The 21,641-nt window shown below is 40.1% G+C and overlaps 1 protein-coding gene across 1 annotated transcript in view; it reads right to left on the reverse strand.

Annotated features, from left to right (window-relative positions):
• POLQ (DNA polymerase theta) overlaps window positions 1–21,641 on the reverse strand; it is a 48,875-nt gene that overhangs the window by 16,880 nt on the left and 10,354 nt on the right. The window contains exons 6-18 of the mRNA XM_059493923.1: window positions 20,694–20,838; window positions 20,446–20,592; window positions 18,470–18,682; window positions 14,593–14,735; window positions 13,131–13,335; window positions 12,437–12,579; window positions 9,877–10,070; window positions 9,432–9,556; window positions 7,696–7,939; window positions 3,856–6,911; window positions 2,746–2,889; window positions 1,945–2,141; window positions 260–500 (exon numbers count right to left, since the gene is read on the reverse strand). Of these exons, the coding sequence (XP_059349906.1) occupies window positions 260–500; window positions 1,945–2,141; window positions 2,746–2,889; window positions 3,856–6,911; window positions 7,696–7,939; window positions 9,432–9,556; window positions 9,877–10,070; window positions 12,437–12,579; window positions 13,131–13,335; window positions 14,593–14,735; window positions 18,470–18,682; window positions 20,446–20,592; window positions 20,694–20,838 (5,197 nt within the window). The remainder of the gene's footprint in view (window positions 1–259; window positions 501–1,944; window positions 2,142–2,745; window positions 2,890–3,855; window positions 6,912–7,695; window positions 7,940–9,431; window positions 9,557–9,876; window positions 10,071–12,436; window positions 12,580–13,130; window positions 13,336–14,592; window positions 14,736–18,469; window positions 18,683–20,445; window positions 20,593–20,693; window positions 20,839–21,641) is intronic.

Raw genomic sequence — 21,641 nt, forward strand, 5'->3', positions numbered from 1 at the left:
CCTTAACCACTGGAACTGGTGGAGATTGAGGATATAAGAATTATATTTTAATTTTTCTTTCAGAATAAAAATGCTTCCAAGGGAATTTCCTTCTTTTCTTTTAACAAATTAAAGCATTTAACAAATGAAGCATTTTGACAGAACACATTTAAATAAGATCTTCCAAAGCACCTCTCTTCTGCACGCATCATTCAGCCTGTTGGCAGCACAGCTGTATTTACCCTCCATCTTTGCCCCCAAGTGGAGGATGTCTCCCTACCTGTCAGATTTTCCTTGTGGAGCTCCTTGTGGAGCTGGTCCATGACATTGAAGACAAGCACAGACTCTATGGCTGCTCTGTACCGCCCAGACTGGTCAGTGCTGGCACTCAACCCCAGGCTCTGCACCCCTTGGCCCGTGCCCACTCCTTCCAGGAGGGGCAGCTCACTGGGGAGAAAGTTGGTCACCATGCTGTGAAGGTTGTGCTCCTTGGAGCCAGAATCCAGCAGCCAACATGCAACCTTAAAAAGGGAGGCCTCCATGAGACATTTTTTTTACCTTTTAGTGATAATAAAATGCAAATATTTAGCCAGGAGTTAATTCAATATTATAGTGGATGTTTTCTTTCTTCATTTGGCAGGTAAACTGCAATAATTTGTTGGGTCATTTCAGTAAAATCCTTCAGGAGGGCCTAAGTCACTGAAGAGCTTAATTCTTGAGTGAGAATGAAAAGCTATTTCTTTCTAAAAGAAAAGTTATTTCTGTACTTTTGAAAACTATATCCTCTGTCAAATAAACACATCTTGAAATGTCTTTTCACTTATTAAAATTTGACTCAAAGGGAATAAACACAGAAATCAGGATCAAAACATGTTTAATCTGAAAAATTACTTTCTGGAGATCAGAACTTGCTATTGATCTGGAATATTAGCCAAGCTGAGCTCTCCTATCTTTTGCAGAACAGGACTAATGCCAAGAATTCTGCATGGGATATTTTACTCCTCGTAGAGCTTAAACCCCTGTCTTCAAAGCAAATTAATTTATATGTACATTTCAATTTCTTGTGTCAAAACAGGATGAAGCACAGATTTCTACATTGCTTCTGCCATGCAAGCAGAAGTAAAAAATCATATGTATATACATGGGGTTGGGGAGGTATGTATATATTCATTGTGTCACTAAAATGAACCAACATGAGTGTATGACTATTACATGGAACAGTGAAGGGAAAGATGCTTTTACTGCTCTTCAATTTCATCCTAAAACTATGTCTTGGTATGAAAAAATCTGTGTTTGTCCTTGTGTTGAACACCTTAGCTACTTTCCTGCAGAGCTGAGTATTGCAATGAAGCTGTTCAGCCCATATGCAAAACCAGCTTTAAAAAACAACAGCATTTTCTGTGCACCCAGAGCTTTTTGTAACATGAGCAACAAGGTGCTTTTACCTCAAGCTAAAGTTTCATTTGAGTTGCAACTGGTATTCAAACCTTTTGAAATTCCATGTAAACTTTGTTTTGTTTTGAGAAAACAGGGGTAGCAAAGTGGTCTGTATTCATAGTGGGTAAATCTTTTGCTTATAGAGTCTTCTACTCTCAGAAGGAATAACCTGACCAGAAGCACCTGTGACATTACAGTCCCAGGCTTCTTACTGCAAAAACAGAAGTTAAGTCCTGTCCACTGGGACTGGGGAGAGATTTATCTTCATTTCCCCTGCCAAGTAAGGCATGAAATAATAATGTCCTAACCTCTGAAACTCTTTGTTTCTCTTGCAGGCACCAAGAACAACCATAGCAAAGCAAATGTCCTCAAAATATTCTTCTAGATTGCCCACTGAAAAAAAATTTCACTAAACTTCCTGACAGATTCATACTGAATTAACAGAAGTACCAGAAGGCACTCCTGTCTTTCCACTGTTGTTTTTAAACTAGTAGTTTCATGCAAGAGAAATTTCTTAATCCTGCAAACCTTTGGGTCCTCAAAAGTTCCTTCCAAGGAGATGCCACAAGCCATCAGCAGAGTTTTGTAGTGCTGGATGAAGTCATACATGATAAGTGAGCGCTCCTTCTTGGTCTTCTTCTGCAGGTACAGCTGCAGATGGTTCAGTCTCTCTGTCACAGGTAGGCTTTGATCCAAAGGTGGGGGTGCCAAACTCAGACTGATTTCTAAGGCAGGAAATACAAGCAAAAATCATCTTTTATCCTATTACATGATAAAAACAGCAAGAGAAAAATTTTGAATGCAACCACCTAGAGCACAAAAGCTTCAGTTGAAGTGAACGAACAATACATCTGTAGCACTATTACATGTTTTATCAAACCAGACTAGGCTCCCAAAAGCAATATGCTGTGTCTGTACTAACAAACAAAGGATAGCCAGGAATCAAACCCTAGTCACAAGGTCACTTAGCACAGATTGGGCTTTCTTCATCATATGAGTGCTAGATATATTCTGGAGAGCAAAAATTGGAAGAGATTTAAAGGAAAAAGCAAGTCAGATAAAGAGAACTTGGGACTGAGCAAATATTTTAGCCATATGCATGCTCACACTCCAGTGTCCAAGCCAATTAGCTGCCCTTGTTACACAGTGCTAGAGATGTATCCACAGCAACCTGTCCAAGGGTGTTTACCGCCCAAGACTGCTCAACTACTCCACCACACAAGTGAGCTGGGGTCGGGACAATCAGCACTTCCAAGAACCCTCTCTGCTGAAGGAACTTTCTTCAGATGCAGTGTCAAATAACCCAGCAGAGCCAGTCTGCTCACTTACCACTCTGGTCTTGGATCTGCTGCAAAGAGATATAATAAGCATCTTTTCCACCCCAACACACTGCCAGTCCAACTACCAAGATGTCTTCGCATCCCTGGACAGGAAATCCTTCATCTTTAACTTGTGTCCGCTGAGGAGAACTCACTAAAGAAATAATTTGAAGTTACTATTATAAAATGGCATCCATAAATACAGAGGATTTGGGATCCTGAAAATGCAAATATGTACAGTTGAGCCTAAGATTGAATATTATCATGTCTTAGTAAAGCAAAGGAGCAGCATGTTAGTGGAGGATGGAGAGTTAGTGTCAAGCATTTCCTTGATAGGCCTCTGGTGATAGTAATGAAGTGTTAGCAGCTAGTTGGTATGTGAGAGCATCTGAATATTCTTCTGTGACTGCCTCTGAACCAAGGTTACATATTTTCAAATATTTTCAAAATGTAAACTTGGTTCAATATAAGCACGTGCGAAATTCAGATCAGTCTCTGGGTTGTTGCAATTTTGCTTCTTTTTTTCCCCCGCAGAAGTACTCATATGCTGCAGTTTGCTGCTGCTTTTAAAACATATTCTTCCTTTAAAATGACAAGACTAAGCAGTTAGATTCTTTGCTGTCACATCACCATAACAACAACAGCAACATTTCTTAACTATCAAAATAGATTTCTGACAGGCAAATATGAAATGCTTTTTAGAGTGGAAGGAAGGAACACACTTCTATCTCAACTCTTGAAGAGGTTGCTAGAAAATGCCAGAATTTGGAAGGGATGCTTTATGGGTGGCTTAATCTGAACAGGAGGAAAACCTTATTTACTTTGAGGGTGACAGAACACTGGAGCAGATTGGCCAGAGAGGTTGTGGAATCTCCTTCCCTAGAGATATTCAAAAGCTGCCTGCGCATGATCCGGTGCACCCTGCTCTACGTGATCCAGCTATAGCAGGGGGGTTGGACTGGATAATCTCCCGAGCACCCTTCCAACCCCAAACACTCCATGATTCTGTTATATCAGTGATTCTCCTCCTTTTTTGCATATCCTTTCCTTCCCTAGGCTTCTTTAAGCTGAAGATATCACATGCTGTTCACAAAATAATGCACTGGAACAGGAAACTGACCTTTTTTGAATTTGCCACCAATCGTTGATTTGGGAGACAAAAAGCACTTTGCTCTTTCACATGCCACTGAGATGGAGAATCTGCTTTTCTCCTTCCATTCTGCAACAAAAGTCTGGAAAAGCGCTCTGTCGCTTGCTACATCAATAATAGTGAAACTTTCAGCACTTAAGGGAACAAATGGAAAAACATCCTGAGATAGCTGCAGTGAAAAGCCTTGGTCTACAATGGAATTATCTTTTATCTCATCTGCCTCAGCTGGGTCTAGACACTCAAGATTGTCCTGGAATGTTTTTACCTGCTGCTCTGCATTGCCCTCACTATTCTGCTGTAGCTGAATTGTCCGCCCTTCCTTCTTGCAGGTGACTTGGCCCTTTCTTGCAGATGGGAGAGAAACAGAACATTTTGGAAATGGCTCTTTGGGAGGTGTTGGAGGAATAAACCCATTATTACTATCTGCTGCAGGACAGGATGTTCTCTTGCTTCCCTCAAGCTGAAGTGTTATGCCATGTGTTTCCTGAAGATCCAAGTTTTCCATTTTGTTTTCTTTAACCTTGAAAGAGCTTTTTAAATTGTGACAAGTGGGCAAAGGCTTTTGCTCAGAACAGTCAGATTGAAAAACTGGATCTGGCTCTTGACTAACAATAGGAGCAACTAACTCTCCTTTCATACTGGAACTTGCTGAAGCTGTTTCAATGCCTGAGAGGCTAGGCCATTTGTCCAACACATCCTGCAATCCTGGGCTTAGTTCAAACGAGCATTCAGTCCACACCACTGGATGGGGGTTCTTCTCAAAAGCTTGGTGGCTTCTCTGGAGCTTTTCACCTTGATCTCCTAGTAAATCCTTTGGTCTGGGGTCACTGTTACAAATGGCCGAGTTTCTTAATCCTGACTGACCTTGAAAAGTAGAAGGAATGTCTTTCAGAAAAGACGGGGAATTTCCATGGTCTAAAACTTCTGCTATTACATCTGAGGAAGCTAGAGACACATTGTTACACTGTGCAGGATTCTCATGTTCTTTCTGATTGTCACCGACGTCAAATTTATTCTCAACAGGCCCTGGATTCTGCAAAACACCATCTGGAGGAAGCAAAGCCACAGGGTCCTTTCCATCAGCTTCCATGATGTGAACAGCTGAAAGGTCACTGACATTACTGAAGCTCTCATCAAACAGCAAGTTATCGCTGATATTTAGGCTTGTTTCAGGGACAGGATGGCATTCTACTTGTACAATGTGTTCCCTACCAAAATGGGAGCCTGCTTTATTCAGGTCTTTAGACACACTCTCCCCTTCCACTGAATTTTGGGTCTGGTAATCTTGTAGAAAACTGTGTAGCTGTGAGTCAGTCATTGAGAAATCGCTCTCTTTAAGGCAAGGTGCAGGTTCTATGTTCTTCACTACAGGCTGTAAATTAAGGCCTCCAGATTCCAAAACTTTATTACTACAGCGCTGAGTTGTGTTTTTTGTAATGTCATTTGTTGTGATAAGACTTGGGAAGCTCAGTGTCCTAACTGTTGCAGCCAGCCTTTTATCAGTATCATTCTCAGTCCATAAACTGCTTCGTTTTTCTGATATTTCCGGCTGTGGTATTGTTGCCAGGTCTGAACCTTGTATCCCCTGCTGTCCTGTGATTCCAGCTGCTCCCTCCTGTTTTATTATCATCTCAGTTTGAGTATCCAACTGGATGCTGTCTTCAAAGTCTCTGGAGTCAGAAAACAGATGAGAGGCTGGATCATTCTGAACACCATCTGCATTGCAAACACCTCTGGATTTTACTAAAGACCCTTTCAGAAAATCTTTAGGATGACTGTCGCCATTCTGCATGGCTCCAGCTTGCAACAATATTCCACTGGGCCTTTCATTCCCATTTTTGCCAGCATTCTGAATGTGAATATTGCAGGTTTTCTCTTCACCAGGACAAAAATTCTTATCAATCCTTGCCTCAGCACAGCTCCCATCTGTTTGAGTTTTATTCCTTTTATTCTGCTTAACATCAGTTTTGTCAGTTCTCTGTGTCCTAGCACTACCAGGCATCCCTCTACTTCCTACAATACTGTGCGTCTCCACACTGGTGTGTGGAGTACCCTTCAGCATAACGGGTACCTGAAAACCTGCTCTCCCCTTAGGCATGCCTTCATTAGTGGTGTTAGGCTCTGTAAATAATCCTTCCATTTTATCTTTCTTCCCAATATTAACACTCCCCATCTGTACAGAACTTGAGACTTCATGAGTTACAGAATCTGCTTCCATAAATTCCTTATTATTTTGGTTTGAAACAGAATTATCTGTAGAGATGGTGGTGTGGGAAACAGGCAGCTTTTGTATATCTATGCTAAGCTTATTTGAATCTTCAAGAAGTGACCTCTGCAGTTTTGAAGAGGTATTTTTTTTCCTAGTCCAATTTAAACGTGTATCTGTGCTTTTAATCAATCTAGAAGCTGAAGAATCTTGTCTCAATGTTGGCATTTTTCCGTGTTCAGTAAGGTGCTCTGGGACTGCTGTTCTGGAATTAATCTTGGTTTTGACCAGAGAAATATCTTCTATGTTTTCATTTCCTCTGCACACATTTGGCCGTTTTCTAGCACTGTACACAAGATCACCCTTGCCTTCCCCTGCTCGAGCCTGTTTCCTGCCCAGGACTTCACTCTCAAATACAGAGCTTTCTGTGCTACTGCTCAGGTGCCTTTTACATCCCTTTTTAATATTTGATAAGTTTCCACTCTGAGAACCAAGGCCATTACAGTGTTGAACTCTGCAGCCTTTTTTGTTTAACACCCTTGAAGACTCAGCAGACTCCTCTCCATCTGATCTATGCAGTCTGTCCTCCAGTTCTGACTCACTGCTGATCACAGAGGATGTATCAGTCTTGAGAGAAGACTCTGGGTTCCACTGCACCCCCAGCAGTGCCAAATCCTGCTGCAGAAGTCTCCTGGCTTCCTCCACAATGACAGAGGCTGCTTCTCTTTCAGTGAAGCCCTTCATTCCAGCCATCCAGATGCTGCGCACAGCCCGGCGCTCCTCTGCTGCCTCTTCATCCTCATCCACAGCCCTGCGAACACTGTGGGGAAGGTAACAGGCACATGTAAACATCCATGCAGAATGCAACAAACACAAGGAGCTGGAACTCTTCTGCTCCCATGTCAACTCTCTTCACAGCTTCCTTTACAGAAGCACTCTATCTAAAATATAACGCACTTGATGGGAAATAATTCAATTGGAAATAACTATTTTTAAATATGAATAGATGTTGATGAAAGATATTGCTGGCTGCATACCCCAAAAGCATTTCCAGATTTCTGTGTTCTAACATACCCCAGACAAGTCCCAATTCCCTGCCAGGGCAGGTCTCAATGAATCACCCTCTATGTACTGTTTTCTAAATTAAGAAAACTTCAAAAGCATGAACCCGACAAGTATCATGGCACAGTCCAACAAGTACTTGATCAAGGAAACTTGTTACTGCACTAACATATAAATCACAAGAGAATCCCAAAAGATAATCAGTAATAAATCGTTGAACATATGGTGAAGCTGCCTTTTAGAGGCAGCAAAAACTCCCCAGAAAGCACTGACAATTTACCCAGGACTAAACAGTGCATTGAAAAGAAGAATAAGAAGAAAATTTCAGTGACAAAAACTTATCCTGTAAATACAAGGTTCTTCTATTAATTTCAGAAAAATCATGTAACGACTGTGATCAGTTGGAGAGACCTACAAGTTATTTCTAACTTAATATTTGACACAAAGTTCCAAAGGGTTGCCACATTTTATTGCAGGTTTCATCTTGTAACCCTTCACCTTACAAAGTCCTTTACTTGACTTCAGACTTAGTGATTTCTCACCTTTTAAATGGTACTGAGCTCTTCAGAGCAGCTGCCACCTCATCAGGACTGGCTTTAGCGAGGTCAGCCACGGTGACAAAGCCAGCGCTGTAAAGTGCCCTGGCACGCTGGGCATTGAGCAGAGACACCCGCACCAGGTCACACAGCTCCCTCTGCACCCCAAAAGTGAGCCTGCTCTGGAACTGAGACAGCAACATCTCCATGTTGTGCCAGCCCAATCGATTACAGAAAACTGTTATCATTCCTGGAACACAAAAGTGACATTAATGTCTGAACTCCAGCTCCAGTTCTTCTAAGCTGGATTCACACTCCACCTCCCAATCTGATTCAGCACTCACTTTACATTTCTCACCTTCCATTATTTACAAAAACTAACTCGTGTTTATCACAGCTATGAGTAAGAGCTAGTCTTGCAGAACACAATCTGCAATTAAGTAGTTAATCAGTGAGGCAGAAATTCTGAATGACACTGTTTTTTTCAAAGATGCTAATATTTGAAGCACATGCATATCCTGAAACAGGAGTCCTATGAAAGAATCACTGGGAAAAAAAGGCAAAGGAAAAAGTAGTGATGAGAGTCATTAAGGGAATCTTTGAAGAAACCCAGCACTGACATCCATAAAAGTAGACCTTGATCTGCAGGATTTCAGTTACTGAGAGCATCATAGGAGGTAGCAAATCCCATGATACAGGTTACAACTGCAGTCTCCAGTGCATGGGAGAAGGAAAAGAGCACAGAAAAAACAGTTTCTTATTCACAGATTGCATCTACAGACAATGAAAACCACTGAAAGACATGGCATTCCTCACTAATTTTGCAGTGATTATAGAATACAATTTTTATCATGTCTCTTAACTCTATGTCATATCGATAGTTCATTTTACTTCCCAGATTACTACTGTGAAAACTATTAACACTGGAAATACAGAATCATGAAACTGCTACAAAGTTATTTATACTAAAAAGTTAAAAAAAAATAAGTTATTTATACTACCAGAATTAAATTAAACTACTCTGCATCAGTTGGCGTGACCTTTTCATTTTGGGGCTTTGACTCATGCTGCAGCCCACACAGAGGGTTTCGCAAGTTGAGCTAAAACTGTCCTAAAAACTGAAAACCCACTTATGGAGTAATGAAATATTTAGGCAACAGAAAAAAAATATCTTGGTCACTGGTGGGCTGTTACTTCCACACCCACACAGCTTTCTTAGGGAAGTTAAAGGTAGCAGCTGTTTGACCTCCTGTGATCTGCTGATAAATGACCCAGAAGCCACTCACTCTGTTCTGACAACTGTAACCTTATACCTCCTGGCCAATTAATTTTGCATTCAGAAGAAAGCCATGTCCCATCTTAGAGGCTCCAAACTTTACTCAATGCTGAAAGGTATTCTTTCCTCATAGAGCAAAGCTTTAGAAGGGACTTGCACTAATTTCCATACTTAGTATTGAACCAGCTACATTCCTGCACAGCACACAGCTGATTTCCACAGAGCTCAGCATGCTGCACACTGCTTGATTCCCCTCAGCTGGCCCCTTTCCCACTGCACACTGTGGTTCCACAGCAGGGGAAAACACTGGTTAAGCTATAAATCCATAAGTGGTTTCATAAGGCTGTTTGCTGTCAGTACCACACTGTGGCTATCTTTGCCCCAAATCTGGAAGGACAAAAAAAAAACCAGACTAGCCTAAGACTAGTCTAATAGCAGACTGGGGTATTTTGCTCAGACAACTTGCCTGCATAAGTGGCAGCAGATTGCTGCAAGGATTGAAGCTGACCACGACTACAGCCATATTTCTTGGTCATATCTTGTAAAGGAACCTCGCTGATTAAATCCAGAAGGGCAAGGCTGGTGAAAAACCTGTTGACAAAGTAAAAGAAGAAATGAAATTGTCATCTGGGGCACATTACTGTACATGCCAAAATGTGCTGTGATACATAGTACAGAACAGTACTACAGTACAGCACACAAAAGAAACAGAGAGGATGGCTTCCAAACACATCAGCACAAACATTTTGTGCCACCAGTGTTCTCAGACCACAGCAGACCAGGTCCAGGTTCTCTGACCTATCAGCTCACTCAGAAAAAGAGCAAGTTCCTGAAAACAGTCACAGAGCCTGAGCATTACAAATATTATAGCCCCTGATCTCTGCACTTTCACACACACATTCTGTGGCTACCTTTTGTGGATGGCCATTTGTCTGTGCTGTTTCTCTGTTTTAGCAGTGATTTTGCCCTTAACAGAGCGAGCTAGAAAGCCTTCTTCAATCCCCACCAGCTCAGCCACACGTTTCATTGAGGCAGGCAGCTTCTCCCATAGGCAGAAGAACTGGTACCAATCAATGGTGGTCCACTCCTCATACACTGGGGTGACCTAAAGAAAATAACACAATGCAAAAAACTGTTTCAGAGAAATAAACAGAACTAAACAGAGTTTTGGGTAAACAAAACTACAGCCTAGGGAATGTGGTTAGAGCATCCTACGCACGACGTAAAGGCACTGAGTCACAGGCGCGGACCATGAAGAAAGTAAAAGCTCTTCTAATCCAGTTTCTGTAATACTTGTACTGATGAGATCTGACTCATATGGGTCCTCCAATGATTAAACAATTTAAAATCTTTGTCAGATTATTCTTTAAATCCAAGCCACTAAACTATTTTTAAGCTGTGTCTTCAATGTCCTTTAAGAAAACAAAATTTTATTCTTTTTTTAACATAATTTACAGACATCTATCAACTTTTTTAAACCACGACTAATCACACTAACCACTCCCACAGCCTCTGATAAAGCAGGAACAACACAGAACTTGCCAGAACTTGCTGAAGCTTTCATTTACCTGGAGTACAAAAAAATCTCCACTTTTATTAACACTAACAAAAAGCCCTCCAGAACTTTTTTTTAATGTTTTTTAGACATAAAACCAATTCTGTTAATGTTTAGTCAGCACAGAGTCAGTTCCTCTATGAGGAGACAAAATGTCTTCATACCTTTATCGATATAAAGCAAGATTAATTATTTTGAAAGAACTAAGAGTTGCTTGGCACAAATGTTAAATGGCACAGAATACTAGATGCCTATGTGGTTGTAAATCATCCATGCTTCTTCATCTGCTGAGAAGAACAAAAGTTATTAAGATGGGGGTTTATCTTTTGTTGTTTATTGGAATTCTGTTGTGATTTGTTTTTTGTCTTTAAAAAAAACTATTTTCCTGTCTAGCAAATCCTTATTTGTTTTAATCAACTTTCCTAAAATACAAGGGCTTGGAATTCAGTCTCATATTTGTACATGTAAAAGATGCAAGCATAAAAGAATTAAACAGTATTTTAGCAGATAAACTCCCTGTAGCTCATAAGGAACACATGAAGAACAATACCTAAAAAAACTAAAAAAGCAACAAAATGAAATAAACCTTTGGCCTTGAAAATGAACAGACTTTCAAGAAAGTGTTTTAGAGTAGCTTAACAAAAGAGAATCTCAAGAACATTTTGTTCAACAGTGTATGATTTAAAATAACCTTAGACAAGCTGCTGCAATTAAAAAGTACAGCATAAAAACATTATGCCATTGCTGCCTCTACCCCAGAACAGGAACAAATTTCACCCTTTTTTTTCTGCTTTGGACATGCAAACAGGGAAAAAATTCACTGGTGCATAACACAAAGGAGTTCATTTTATCTGGCAGAAATAGAACAAAATATAATGCGGTCCCCTAAAACAGAGATATGAGTACATATGGGACAGCAGTAGATGCAAAAAAAAATCTGTTTTAGCCCATTAGTGGGTTATTGAATTCACCAAGCAGGTACAGGTACCCTCAGATTCCTGCCTGCCCCTGCCTCCCAGCCCAACAAGCTTTGTAACTACAAGCACATTCCTCTTGAAGTGAACTTTCTTACCAGACAAGACTCCCAAGCTCTGCCTTTGATTTATCATCCAGGTAAAGAGAATAAACCTTACTCCTAAAAAAGGCTAAAGCTGACTGACAGACTTCAGCTGATGACTGCATGATGGGCCTCTGGCAGCCATGAATCCCAAGCAGCTCAGTGCAAATCCATCTGGTTTCTTCAGTAATCTTCACAAGTTCATGGCTTCCTCTCCCAGAGTCTTAAATAGCAGTGCTTAGCTTTTCAGGTCTATGTGTTCATAAATCTTGACACACTCTGGGACACTTTTCCCTTATAAGATTTATCACACTCCTTCCTTCAGCTCTGGCAGCATCACCAGGCAAGTAAACTAAATCAGGGATGAATTTCACTGTAACTGAATCAAAGAAAGGCCCACCCATAGAAAGGAAGTGGTCTGGCTCTCTGAGGCTTTTTGGAAGCAAAGTGGATACTAAAAGCCCAACATTTTTCTGTGCCTCCAAAAGTAATATGAAATTAAGCCTGCTGATCCAAAACATACATAAACAAAAAAACAATTTGTTTCATCAATTTCAAGTGCCTCAGAAAATCTACAATTATTTTATGCTCAAAAGTTTTTAAGTTCTGAAATCTTAGGAAGTCAAGGGTGACAAGAAGGGGTTAAATGGCACCCAGCACCTGTCTGCACAATACACACTATGGTAACACACTCATTCTGAAGAACCTTCCATTTAGAAACTTTTCTTCATGAAGGATAAGCTAAGCAAAGCACAGAAAAACCCAAACCTGTGTTCATGGAGCTGCCAAGAGCTTCGCACTGTGCTGTCTCCCCTTAGTTTTGGTAGTGGAAAATACAAGACACAGAATAGGAACCTACCAAATAGACAATATGCAGATCATTCTCCAGAACAAAGCTCTTCATAGCTCGCTGCAGGTCAGCAAAGATTTCCATGGCTTCAATTGGTGAAAGAGAAGAGGAAAGAGTAGCTGAACCAAGATGTGTTGGGTGATAAACCTTTGCTGTTAAAAAAAAAAATATATATATTACATAGAGAAACATTTAGGTGCAAGTTTATAATAATTTTCAGGTTGTGCTGCATTTGAGAGATTTTTAACTTTTCACAGCTGCTTTTTCAATAAGAAATAGTGTATGTCTCCATTCTGAAGACAGAAAAATGGAAACAATAACAGGTTTAGCCTTGCCTATGTCTAAACTAGCCTTTTTCTCTTTAGAAAGACAATAATCGCAGTCTGCAGCTAATATGCACCAATCCTGTGGTAAAAGTTTGCTTTCTTTAAATATTTTGGGAATTTTTAGACTAAGATGCATCAGTCTTAGAGTTGATGTGCAAGTGATATGTAGGTGATGTGATGTGCCTTCCAAGAACATGTACATGCAAAATATGATAAAAGAGGTGTAAAGATACCTTCCAGAAAGACAGAAAATTCTTGATAAACAATTCTTTAAAATACAATAAAAATGCAGAGAAGTCCTTACTGTTAATTTACATTGAACATCTACTCAGTTAGCAAATCAAAACTGCAATCACTGGGAGGAACACTAGCTTTACCTTTCACATCATTGCCAGAGTCCACAATCTGAATGAATTCATTTTCCAGCAGCCATGTCACACAAGCCTCGATAGGTCCAGCATGTGCTTTGTCTTGCTCTTTCCCATTTTCCCACTCTCTTTCCTTCAAGCTGGATGCAAGCAGAGTGCAAGAGGCATAGGTCTGCACATCCTCTGGAGTGTTGGCTACTCCCCCCACTATGATCTGTTGAAGAAAAATACCTCTTCATATTGCCAGAGATGCAGCAGGACAGAACATCAGATCAGAGAATCAAAGAGTGATCCATCATCTCAATTTTAAAGAACCGTTTTCCTAGAGACAGGAATATGAGGCAAAGCAACAGGTAACTTTTAAAGATGTTCTTGGCAAGAAGTCAGTCATCTTGGGCAGAAGTAAGAGGACTAAGCTATGGAAAAGAATGATTAACAAAATCTTATTTTGAAAGTGAACGTAGACATAGCAGCAATTCAGATTTCAGACTAGCCTGAGGCATTTTTCTTAGCCAACACTGTGAAATATTAAAGTATGTTAGAATACAAACTGCAATTTTGTGAATACAAAAAGCCAACCATGAAAGTGAAGTTCTTGTAAGGCTATTCAGCATACTGAAGGTTTCTCTTAATAAATATGAATGCTATACACCACCATTGTTTTCCTGATTGAGAGTGATTTTGTTCACCTTGGATTTTGGTTTTGCCTTAAAGGAACCCCCTTCTTTTAGATAGCTCTTATGCAGAAAAATACATTTGGAAATTCCATTGGTCTGCTAAAATTCAAAATCTATGGAAGTACAACTCAGTTCTAAGCCTCACAAAAGCTTTCAAAAGACAGTAAAAGTATAGCAAACAGATTCTATTTAAAGAATCTTGTATCTAATCCAAGTTCAAACCCAAAAGCAGCTTTGGAAAAGGACATAAGCTCACCTACATGAAATGAAACCCTTTTAGTCCTTTTTACTCCTATAGGAACCCTACAGAGGAGGGAGCAAATTGGGTACCATCCATGTTTGCTCACCCAAAATGTATTCCCAAAATTTCAATCATTCCTGTGCAGAAGAGGTAGGTAAATTGAGGGGGTAAATAAGACACCCTATAAGGTTCCACAAATGTCATTATGGCCCAATTCAGTCTACAAAGCCTCTAGGATCAGTAATTTACAAACATCCTCCAGTTAACAGTGTCAGGTCGCACCTAAAGTTTAAGAATCACACTTAGTTCTGCCTGCCCAAGTACATCTAGACACAACAGCAAAGCTTCTTTGAGTGTCCCAATCTGCAGCAAGCAGAGAAACATCCTAGACAAAATGCTGAATACTGAAGCAAGCTGGCAGAGCCAAATAAATGATTGGCCTGACAAAGGAGGAAACACATGAAAAAGAAGTGCACAAAAAAAATTTGGTGGTGTCACAGAAGAAGCCACCCTGCAAGGGTCCAAGCACAATTCTAATCCCTGTGTCCCATACCTCAAGTATTGCTCTTTTCATGCTAGAAGCAACACCTTCCCCTTCTCTTCTAAGCAAACAGCTGCAAACAGGCTTGAGAGATCCCTGAAGTAGAGCAGCACCTTTTGATCTCTCTGAGGGCTTGCAGACTAAAATGCTCTCACCTATTGGAGAAGAAAAACAAAACAAATACAAAACCAATTACTTTAGTACTGCATCTTAGCACTATAACAGCTGCACACAGCTCACCAAGGACATATTATTGGAATGGAAAACTGTAAGTATTTTCAAAAAAGTTGAGTAACAAAAGAAGAGAAAAAATGTGCACAATGCATATGCATTGCTATGTAAGAACAGCTAGTACATCAGAACTAAGGCAGAGCCAGCTTCAAAGTTACATTAGGCTAGTTTAGGTCTTGCCAAGTTATCCAAAGCCTCTCTGTGCATCTGCTTTGCTGTTGAATCACTCTTGCTTCTTGTTCTGGAGTTGACTGGAACTATAATATAAAGTGGCATTAATTTGACTTTTTCATTACATTAATAAACTGAAAAAATTTTCAAAAGTAATAAGAAAACATAAAAGCTGTGCAGTATTTTGACAGTTTGTATTAAGTCAACCAGCTTTCATTCCAGAAATAACTAATTCAGAAATCCAAAATTACCAATCTAAGTAACTATGCATCCTCTAAACTTTCATATATGCTTTTATATACACATACACATAAGTAACCTGCATGGTTTCCACTGAAAGTACATCTCAATATATCCTACCTTAAAATTCTCTGTCAGACATTGTTCAGTTAATCTCCAACTACTGAAACTCTGTGGGAGTCAAAAACCATCCCAGAGCCACAAAAGAAAAATTAAAATAATGGGTAAATTCCTTTAATGAGATCATAATAATGAGGCAAGGGGGTTAGAAACTAAAAGGTGATTGATTAAGGACAGCTGTTTAATCATGTGTATTTTTTAACTTTTGCTGTGCTTGCAAAGACAAAATGAGAAAATGCACAGATATTTTGATAAGGAACTGCTTCCCAAAGCAGGAGGGAAAGAGTACCAGACTTGCAAGGCTGTTGAGATAAGCAAGGCTCCTCGGACCCCCAGAAAAGCCTAGACCAGCCTTGTGGTTTGAACTGCCACCAAGAGAGCGGGGAGCATGCACAAGGAGACAAGGTGACAAGTCCACCCTGAGGAAGACATTGGAAAGCTTGTTTGCTTCCTCCCATGCAACCACCAGATGACCACCAGAGCACTGCACTTATTATTAATCATAATGCCAAGCAGGGCTGGGCAGGGCTAGGAAATGAATATGCATGGTGAACTGCAAAACCTGATGCACATGGAACCTCTCAGGGAATAAAAAGAGGGTGAAGTTCTTCAGAAAGCACGCACATCTTTGGAGGAGTTATCCCTGCTGAATAAATACACACCTACTTCACAACTTTTACAGGTTGTAGAGTTTTTCCATGTATCAGTACAGCTTAACTATGGAAAACACAGTGGTCACATAAAGGATATTTTTTCCACAAAGCAACTGGGGAGAAACTGGATCACTGAAGACCTTAGGTAGTTGCAAGCTTTGTCAACTGGTACAGGATAAATGAATTATGGGTCAGGCACATTTGCCTTTGACTAAGAGAAGAACATTAGTTTTGGATTAGCTGTACATTAAATATCATGGCAGATTTATGATAACTTGTTAAGATTTAAAGGCATGTAGTCTGGACACAAGGTAATTTTGGTAGTGAGTATCTGAGTATGACCCTAGGAATGTTAACTTAAGATAAAACTGTAGCTGTGGAAATGCTACAGTAATTAGCAAATCCAGAGGTAATGAAAACACAGCTGCACTTAAATTTAATGAACAGAATAAATAAATGCAGTGTAGGCAAGTAACGAAATACAGCTTAAACATAATTACATAAATTAACTACAGAATGAAATGATGTTCAGAGGATGTGTCTTTGATTTTTTTAATCCTGCCAGGTGAAAATGTTGATATCAGTTGATCATGTACTTTTGACAGAACTGGAGAGTAGGTAAGATAAACTGCCTGTAAAGCATTGTTTGGTGAAAGAAAAGCTTATTTTTATTTTAGCAATAAAGAACATCTATTCATTTTCTATTTGGGTTCTGATGTGACCTGAAATTTCCTCTGAAAACTTCCCTTTGACTCTTTCAGAGTGATGTACCTAAAAGAAAATCTAACAGAAGATGGGTATCCACTTAGCTCTACAGTATCTGACAGTTTTGCAAGACTTGGGGGATATTCTTTCCCAAGATGCCACTGATAATTCAAAGCTACTAACTGCAATCTAGTAAACAATAAATTTTTTAAAAAAGGAACTGAACTGTTCCAATATCCATTATTGAACATTTCAAGTACTAGGGGAAGTCCAGGTTAGCATCAGACTAGACAAACTCTGGATATCCAGGCATAAAACTCCATTAAAACCTACAAAGGCCTTACTAAATTCTAGATTTTGTTCAGCTTTACCTATTTCTCTTGGTAAAACCATAGTTTTGATGGATACTAAAAGAAACACATTTCACTCTCCAAAATTATATTTTTAAGTTTCTATCAAATCAAGAAAAATAAATTTAAAAACCAAAATGTAAGACAATCCAAAACTATAATGTTGGGAGAGGAGGAGGAATTCAACCCAACAGCATTTATCTTTTGTCTGTCAGCTAAATTTCATATCCACATAAGGCACTTTTTCCAGCTGAAGTTGCTGTCCTCCAGTCTCCCTACTCCGTGACAGAGTAGCAGCTGGCAACATAGCTTTATGTTCTCATCCAAAAGACTCTGTGGAGTGGAAAAAAATGGTACATTCATGAAGCTCATCAGCATAAAATCAACTGCTTACACATCAGAACTGTCAAAAAGGGTACTAATTATTGTAACTTGAAGGAGAAAAAGAAGAAACTTCAAGGAATAATGTAATTTTACACCTGCCTGCTGCAGTCAAATGAGAAAGTCTGGAAAATTTCAAAATCCAGCCTGCAGCTGCCCTTTCCTTGAACGCACAGGGAGAGCTCGCAGAGATATAGGTCGCAAAATGCTCTGTTGCTATGCTACTCAGGCAAAAATAGAAAGCTAAATGTAAGAACAGTCTGCTTACATAGGGCTCCAGCAAGCACCAATCAAACAATCAGGAGGGCGAATCCCACTTCCCGCATCTGTTGAACTTCTTCTTTTCTACTGTGTTTATACGTGCATAATGTGGCTTTTTGCAATCATCCACAAAGATAAATTTTCTTTGCAAATTAAAATAACAGGCAGGATTTTTTTGTTGAACATCAATCAGTGCCACTGTATGCAAGAAGGTGCCATATTACCTGTGAACTACTGATCATATTTCCTTGTCTGTCTCATTACTACTTTCAAAATCCATAAAATTGATGGTTAAGTTTACTAAATCTAAATCATAATTTCAGACAACAGAAGTTTGTCAAATTAGGGTTGTAGACTTGACTTTGTAGACATGCATTTCTTACATTTTAGGCCCATCCAATGAGAGCTTACTGCAAATTTTCTCACTAAAACTCTAAACACTTTAGTCAACTGACCATGGATCACAGAATTAAGGCAAATGAACAACATAGCCTTAGAAGCTAACAAAAATTCAAAGGCAAAAATAGCCCTCTCCTGAAGTAACTGACATATAAATACCAAAGTCAGTCTCACGCAGTGAAAACAATCCCCTGGGAATTACAACTTTTACTCCATTAATACCAAACAAATTAATACCAAACAAACTCATCTTGATTAACCTAATCATACAGCACACCGAAGGAATTCATCATGATTAGTCCCTAATTGCGTAGCACCGCCCTGGATTTAATCAGGTTAACACCGCTCCGACAGAATGCCAATAAAGGCTCTGCTCACCCTCTGTGTCCACCCCTTTCCTGCCAGCCCTTCCAGCCATCTGTTTGTAGGTGAGGATGTCCAGCAGCCTGCCCCCGAAGGTGGGCGTGCGGATGATGACGCGGCGCGCGGGCAGGTTCACTCCCGACGACAGCGTGGACGTGGCGGCCAGCACCCGGACCAGGCCCTGCCGGAACGCTCCCTCAATGATGTCCCGCTCGTCAAAAGTCAGCCCTGGGGAGACAGGGCTTTTAGTGACCCTTGTGATGGTGAGGCTGGATGGAAGAGCTGAAAATATTGCTGTCCAGCAAGGGAAGAGCAGACTTAATGAACGTTCACCAGGCAGCATTAGGAACCAGACTTGCAGTACTACTTCAGTTAACTTCTGACCAGTAAGTGAAGCGAAATTTCACCATTACATTTTTATTATTCAATAATAAAAACAGTGATGGTGAAACTGACAGTGATATACTAGCTTTTCTAAGGTGGCAAGATTAACTACTTACTCCTTAGTAGTACTTACTTACTACTTACTATATTTACAAGCACTGCAAGTAAATATATAAAGAAATAAAATTAAAAAATGAGAAAACAGTAGGGAAATTGGATTTACTCATCTGCCATCCTGACCCTGGATTCAGTCGTCATTATTTCCATTACACATCTAGTATGTACCTTTCTACATTGCCTTCAGGGCTTCAGGTCAATTTTATAAGAAATACAGATTCTACAAGCATTTGGAATTATTCCTCCTACATAATCAATGCCATAGCTACTGTTTTCTCTCTTTTCTCTCAGTGAATCAACAGGTGACATGCTCTATTACCTACCTAAGTAAGAACTAAAAAATTCAAGCAAAAGTGTTCACAACACATGCTCCTTTCATTTTTTTTTTATTGTTATACTGCCTCTATTCACTCATATATTTCAATATTAAGCTGAGGAAAATTGCTCTGAAATACTCTGGCAGCTTTAGGAAAAACCTGAAAATCCTGGAGCTGCAAATCAGTTAAGTTTTCAGCCATTTCACAAAGAAAGGACCAGGCAAGTTGTACTCCAGAAGTTGCTGTTGTCCAACTGTCCTGGTTTATGGCAAATTTGGGAGAAAACCTCCAAAAGGCAGCCCCTCCAGAAAGCAAACCCACACGGCCCCTCCCCCCAACTGGTTTGGGAAGGACTCCTCAGAGAAAAGTGGAAAGAACCTGTTTGTTTAACAGGCACAGCACCCCCCCAGCACACAAAATGAACCATACCAGATGACGAAACTCTTTTACCGCTCTGAAAAAGATGACAAATTCAGAAAGTCTCTCCTGTTATCAGCCCTCCGGTGCTGGGAATGGCTGCTGCAGGCCACAAAGTGAAAATTCTCAATGTTTCCCAGGTCCCAGTCCGGAGCAGGCTCGACTAGTTCCAAGAAAAGGGAAAGAAAGACAGTCCAGGGAAAAATTCAGACTGCCTAGCTAAACTAACTAACAAGCAAAAGCAAAAGCAAAAGCAAAGCAGGAGCAAGAGCAAAAGCGAAAGCAAGAGCAAAAAGTGAAAGCAAGAGCAAAAAGCCAAAGCAAAAGCAAGAAGTGAAAGCAAGAGCAAAAAGTGAAAGCTGCACTATGGACTTCCCTGTCTGCATCCTGTCAACTGTGGGGGAGTGAGCAGGCTGAAAACAAAACAAAACTTCGCTTTTCAGAGCCAGTCTTGAAGGCACAGAATATAACATCCAGCATAAATAGAACAGAGGACTGGGGATACAAGCATCATAACATCATCCTAAGACACCAACACAACACAGAAAAGATGCAGCAAAACAATTTGTGAATTAAAGTCTTCAGCCATAAAAAATGAATTTCAAATTTGCCTGTAACTGTGGGATTCTTAAAGCTTATTTAATCATAATCTACAAAATGCTTTAAAAAGCAACTGGTAAATTGCTGATACCTGCAAGAAAAAGAACTCATATGACTTAACCATTACTAATTCAAGACCAAGATATTCAGGAATACCTGCATGATGAAATGCCACTCCCCATGGCAAAGTACGCTGGAGCACAGAGTCCAGGCCTGAAATCGAACGCTTTAATTGATCCAGGACCTCATCAATCCCTTCCCTGTTCACAACAACTGGGGCAAGGCCTGAGTTTTTTGCAGAACCTTGAGAAAGAAAGTATTTTTATAGTTCCTACTAAAATTAATTTTCATTAAAGGCACTGTGCACACATACTGTAGTCTTCTATTAAGTACTTTTCTCTTACTCTCAGTTTGTTGCAAACCGTAGAACTCCTTGGCAATGATGTCTGCCAGCTTCTCACACCAGTTCTTGGAGGGACAGAAGAGCAGGACTGAATGGCCACCACAAACAGTCTCATAACACAGGCTCACAATATGGTCTTCATCTCCCTGAATTGAGATAAAATATTTTCAGTGCACTCTCAGATTGAATGAGTTCTGTAAATGCTGTCCTTCTGTATCCCAGCAGGAATTTTCTACTTCCAGGCAGAAAGAGAAGTAATCAGAACATGGAGGACTGTTATCTCAGTTTCTGCCTTGCTTTATGAAGTCCAAGCACTAGTATGATCACGTTGTTGAGGGCAGTTCTAGACCTACCCATGAATACATGTAATGCTTTACATCTTGCTTTCAGAAATCATTTTCTGAATGAAGGCCACACAGTGCACAAATAAATCACTGCAACCTCCACATCATGGCTAACAGCAGTGGGGAAGAGCCCCAAAGGAAAACCCCTCTACTTAAACTAGGGAACATTTGTTAACTTGGATGTCTGAACTAAAAGCCTGGCATGCAGCAGTCTAAGCATCCCCAGTAAGAGGCACTCAGCAAGCCCTGCTGACCAAAGACTGCAGGTGTTCAGAGCACAGTGGAAGCCTTTTAGGGATACTTCTATAGATGTTCATGCAAAAAAATGCTGTTTACAGCTTGCTTTTTTGGTTTTAAGATCTTAAGAGAGTCCCTGCAATTGATCTGGTTTCCTTGGCTCTGCCAGATTCTCTTGTAGCAAGCAGGCCAAAGGAGGAAGAGAAAAATGTAGGCGTAGAGCAAGAAATAAAAAGCACTAATATGCAAATGAAAACAGGGGAGCAAGTGAAGTTATCAAGTTCCCTTTTATTGGTTCAGTTTGAGGCACAGAAGTCGGAAGGTCCAGTGATAGATTTCAAGCCCAAGATCCCCCAGTCTTATAAAAT

Source organism: Ammospiza nelsoni, chromosome 2 (assembly GCF_027579445.1).
Source record: "Ammospiza nelsoni isolate bAmmNel1 chromosome 2, bAmmNel1.pri, whole genome shotgun sequence".
NCBI classification, from domain to species: Eukaryota; Metazoa; Chordata; class Aves; order Passeriformes; family Passerellidae; genus Ammospiza; species Ammospiza nelsoni.